General features: G+C 31.8%; 1 protein-coding gene across 3 annotated transcripts in view; it reads left to right on the forward strand.

Annotated features, from left to right (window-relative positions):
- LOC105450277 (F-BAR and double SH3 domains protein 2) overlaps positions 1-5102 on the forward strand; it is a 28965-nt gene that overhangs the window by 7626 nt on the left and 16237 nt on the right. For 2 of the 3 annotated variants that reach the window (XM_011690053.1, XM_011690055.1), the window contains exons 9-18: positions 592-714; positions 964-1067; positions 1340-1484; positions 1722-1799; positions 1927-1978; positions 2074-2177; positions 2574-2718; positions 2942-3114; positions 3287-3593; positions 3697-3917. In XM_011690053.1, coding sequence (XP_011688355.1) covers positions 592-714; positions 964-1067; positions 1340-1484; positions 1722-1799; positions 1927-1978; positions 2074-2177; positions 2574-2718; positions 2942-3114; positions 3287-3593; positions 3697-3917 — 1452 coding nt within the window. The remainder of the gene's footprint in view (positions 1-591; positions 715-963; positions 1068-1339; positions 1485-1721; positions 1800-1926; positions 1979-2073; positions 2178-2573; positions 2719-2941; positions 3115-3286; positions 3594-3696; positions 3918-5102) is intronic. The other variant, XM_011690054.1, reaches the window with a different exon arrangement.

A 5102-nucleotide genomic window follows, 5' to 3' on the forward strand; every position in this document is an offset into this window, starting at 1 on the left:
ATTTACTTAAGAATTAGTAAACTATTTAAGTTCAGTGATACCATTTATCAATATTTATTTAATTTTATTTTTTTAAATCAATATTTATTTTATGATCAATATTTATTTTATGATTCATATTTCAAGCAATAAAAGATATTTATAATTGATTCTTAATATTTAAGACTGTCTTAAACACAGCCTTAAAATGTCGTAAAATAATTATAACAGAGCCGTATTAGTATCTTAAGACATTATTTGTAAATATTAGACAAGGATTAGGAATAAATGAATGGAGGAGCGCGCGCCGGCCCTGAGCGCCGCATGGATAAGAGCGATTATTCGTTAACTTTAACCAGCTCTCCTGCCAAAATTACTTGTCAGATCAAAATTTGCTAAAAGAAAAAGTTGTTACTTTTAGCACAAAGTATAACGTCCTGTACTCCGAATGCGCCAATTCTGGGACACCCTGTATATATAAATTCTGAAAAATTATATGAAGAATTTTAAGAAAAATTTTCACAAGATTTGCCTTTGTTGAGATTTCGTAAAATCTTAATTTTTATATTAAATCTGAAAATTGTTATTGTTTGTTTGCATTTCTTCGCTCAGTATTTAGAGCAAGGAGTTTACGACAAGGTAGCGGAATACTTAACGCTGATGGGACGCACGGAGCTGCTCACTTGTCTGGCCACGCAAAACAGCTTCGGCAAGATTCGCGATCAAGCTCAGCAGGTATCTAAAGATCGATATCGATAAAGATAGAATAGATCAGTAATATTATTCGTAATTGCAGTAACTGCAAACATTATTTTACCATTTATTTTAATTTTTATATTCCTTATCTGTTTACTCTGAGATTTGTATCTTTTTAATTTTTACCATGTTGATATTATAATAGTTTAAAAATTCTTATTTTTAAATCACATTTTTGAATCACAACAGGGAAAGAGAAAATTTATGAATAATAATGTTGAATTGCAGCTCACTAGAGAGTACAATATCCAATGCTGCTGTTTATACTATCCCGTTTTGAAGCAACACATTCAATACGACTTTGAGCGTTGCGATAACGATCCGGTAGATAGGTTCGTAGATCGTTTCTTTTTATATATTATAAGGTATTTTATATAAATGTATATTATATTTATTATGTATAACCTTATATTATTACATTTTTCCGATATTTTGTATACATGAATTTGAATTATTTATTAATATGGATAATTTTTTTTAATCATATTGATATGATAATGAAATAACTATTAAATGATTAATATTAAATTAGTATTGCAAAAACTTTTTTATATGAAACTAAATTTTAATAGCATGATCTAGATGATATTTTTGATGAATCTAGGGTAACTGCCGATCATTCGGCGGCGACGACATTGGGCAAAGAAGCGCGTCGCTGGTCGACGAAAATTGCCCGCGAGGTCAGTAGCATCCGTGAAAATAATCGGAAACTTCAAGTGTTATACCAACTCAAAGAGGCTGGTCAGAAGGTTTGTATTACTGGCTGTTCTAAAAAAAAGGATGTCACTAACATGATTGTAATGTTCTAATTTTATTAAAGAATCATCGAAATTCTATGTTTTTAATAAACTTCAAAATACAATATAGTTTCAAAAATTTATATTTAATAATGATTTTTTATCTATTTTATTATTACAAAATTTTATTATGAGAATTGATAAAAATTATATGTATAAATTGTAAGATTTTCTAATTTGATTTTTCAGACTGATCCGAACGATCCTAATGGTCCAGATTTAGATACTAAAATCGATGAGTTAAAGCACTCTGTTCGACGAGCGGAGGTAAGATTTAATTTCCATAAAAAAAAATAATTTATTTTGACATATCTAAAAATTAAATTACGTGACTTTTATAACGTTTGTATATTTATATTTTTTATACACACATTTATAATTTTTTTTTTAACAGACAGCAAAACTCAAGGCAGAAGCGAGGATAGAATGTCTTCGACTTGGAGGAGGTCCGTTAATAATTTTTTAAAAATTTTAATGAAAAAACAATTTTATAAATTGATTTATACATTTTATTTATTTTATCTTGTTTGTATTTTTACAGTAAACGTAGACGAATTCTTGCAAGAGGCTGAAACACTCAGCGTTCAAGACATGCCGCGTTCGGCCAGTTCTCTCTCCGTTAGGACAGATGCATCTGGTGCAGCGGTAATTATCAAAATGTATAACATAAAATTCGCCGAATTTTTCTCTAATAAAGATAGATATATTCTATATAATTATGTAAAAAGTATATTGCCTATATTTTTTTAATTTTAAAATTTTTTATTTTTAATGTTAGCTATTTAAATAATAATATTCGATAGTTGCAACAGAAAATTTAAACGCACTCATTATGACACCATACAGTGTCAAGAATAAAAATGAATGTATATAAAAAAGTTGTGCACAAAGTTCTTCTAATTTCTAATACAAGACAAAGGAATGTATTTATAGTTTTTTATCTCTAACGTTAGCCATTTAAATAATAATATTCGATGTTGCAACAGAGAATTTGTCAACCGATTGCACTCATTGTGATTTTATATACGATATTTCATTTAGGAACATCCGTCATCGGACTCATTCTACGACAGCGATGGCGACGGCGGAAGCGACCTAACGACTTTGGAGCGGCCCGGAAAAAATGCGGCTCAGCAAGAAGAGGACATCGAAGAAAGGCAGAGGCATGACAGTGCCGAGGTTGATGGTACGCAGATAATTTTTGCGTATAACTTTTCTAAGTATTTACATAATTTATTTAAATATCATTTTACATTAAATACTATTGGGCACACTAATTTCCTTCAGCTCTGATTGAATAAGGCGCTTAATTTTCACTTATTTTGTATAATTAATTTATCATTTGTATTAAGTATATTTAACACACATATTTTACATACCATATTGAAAACAAAAGATTATCATTTCAGCATTGCTGGAACAGGAGAAGCAACGAATAGAGCAGCTAACGGCAGGCTGGGACGATCCTACAGCGGTTGACTGGGACAACGAAGAGAAAGATGAGCAAGAAATAACGCACGAGACACCAGAGATGCCTTCTAACCAACCCATATACAAGTGCACTGCTCTATACTCCTACACAGTAAGCGTTAATTTTGTAGAATTATGTTTCATGAAATAAATACAGAGTATCGATTGTCGAGGAAATTAAATAGCACTCCCTGCATCAGAGATATATCTTTGATCGAAGTGACTTTTATATATATATATATATATATATATATATATTCTGTGAAAACGGAAATTTTGTTTAGGCGCAAAATCCCGACGAGCTTTCCATCGTGGAAAGCGAGCAGCTGGATGTGGTGGGCGAAGGCGACGGCGACGGATGGTTAAAGGCAAGAAATTACCGTGGAGAGGAAGGCTTCGTTCCCCAGAACTATCTCGATGTAGAAAGGGAGCCTGAGACCACCACCGGTCTAACTTCGCAGGGCCCAGGTCTGGTCCAGCAGATTTCCTTCTCGTCTGTCGACTACACCATTGACGATCACGACGCCGTCGATCCGGATGCCAATTTGCAAAGCGCCACTTCGGAAGCCGTAATGCAAAACCACGTAGGAGGTACATCGGAGAATTCAATTCGTTTGTAACTTTTGTTCGTTTCGACAGGATATAAAATTTTAGATATCCAAAAATGATGAAGTAACACGATATGCACATTAAGTTATAGAAATGGAGGAGTACTGCATCGCGCTTTACGATTACGACGCGACGTGCGATGAGGAGCTGAGCTTTTTGGAGGGCGAAATCGTTAAGGTGCTGAAAAAAGAACCACATGACGTAGATGACGGCTGGTGGGAAGGTGAGCTGAGAGGCCAGAGCGGTCTCTTTCCCTCTCTCGTCGTGGAACCTTGCGGTCCAGATGGATGTCCGTTGACCCCACAGGTGAGAAATTAAATAATGTTGTTTTAAATAGATCACACATATGTAACAATAAAATTTGTAAATAAAATTAGTCTTACATCATGAAAATGATATACTGTACGTTGAAAATATAAAATTAAATAAATTAAATTGAAAATATTAAATTAATAGGGATTAAAATTGTAAGATATAAATTACATATATATATATATATATATATATATAGGTATATATATATATATATATATAATTATACATATTATATATAAATTAAATTATATATAATTACATTATATATAAATTATATATAATTTATATATATAATATATATTATATTATATATAAATTAAATTGAAAATATTAAATTAATAGAGATTAATCCCTATTAATTTAATATTTTTAGTTTAATTTATTTAATTTTATATTTTAATTACATATACATGGTCTGTCCAAAAAGTAATGAGACTAATTTTGGCGTCCCAATCAGAGTTGTCGGAGAGTGGATCCATTGAACGGTGCCTTTGGTATTGGAAGTTAAGTATAGTCTGATCCTTTCCAGTTGCCTCCGAGCCTTTGTAGCAGTCGATACCGTTTAATAAAGTGCAATTTTTGTGTCTTGTCACGTGTGAAAATTCAGCAGTCTTGAGCAGCGATTAAATTCTGCGGGAAACTGAAAAAATCTAGTTTCGAAACGTTGGAGATGTTGAGAATAGCTTATTGGAATGTTGCTTTGTCTTCAGAATTTGACCGTAATGTTACTCAAAATACAGCACAGTCTGTGCTGAATTTTCGCCCGTGACAAAACACAAAAATTACAACGCACTTTGCTGACGGTATCAACTGCTAGAGAGGCTCGGAACTGAGAAGACCCTCCAGTTCCAATCTGACCCAGATTGTATACCTGACATCCTGCAGAAAAAAGGCCCTGACCATGGATCCACTCGCCACAATTCTAATTAAGCCCCCAAAAAATAGTCTATTACTTTTGGGACAGACCACATATATGTATACAGAGATCGGCATTATCGATATTTTTAGTAATATTTTTAACTCTGATTAACGATTACTTAAATAATTATTAATTAAATTTAAAAAATTTTTTATTACTTGATTAATCATTAATCGAAATAAAAAAATTTTTGATTACTTAAATAATCGTTAATCAAAATAAAAAAATTTTTAAATATTCAATTAATCATTGATCAA

Source organism: Wasmannia auropunctata, unplaced genomic scaffold (assembly GCF_000956235.1).
Source record: "Wasmannia auropunctata unplaced genomic scaffold, wasmannia.A_1.0 LD336064.1, whole genome shotgun sequence".
In the NCBI taxonomy this organism is placed as follows: Eukaryota; Metazoa; Arthropoda; class Insecta; order Hymenoptera; family Formicidae; genus Wasmannia; species Wasmannia auropunctata.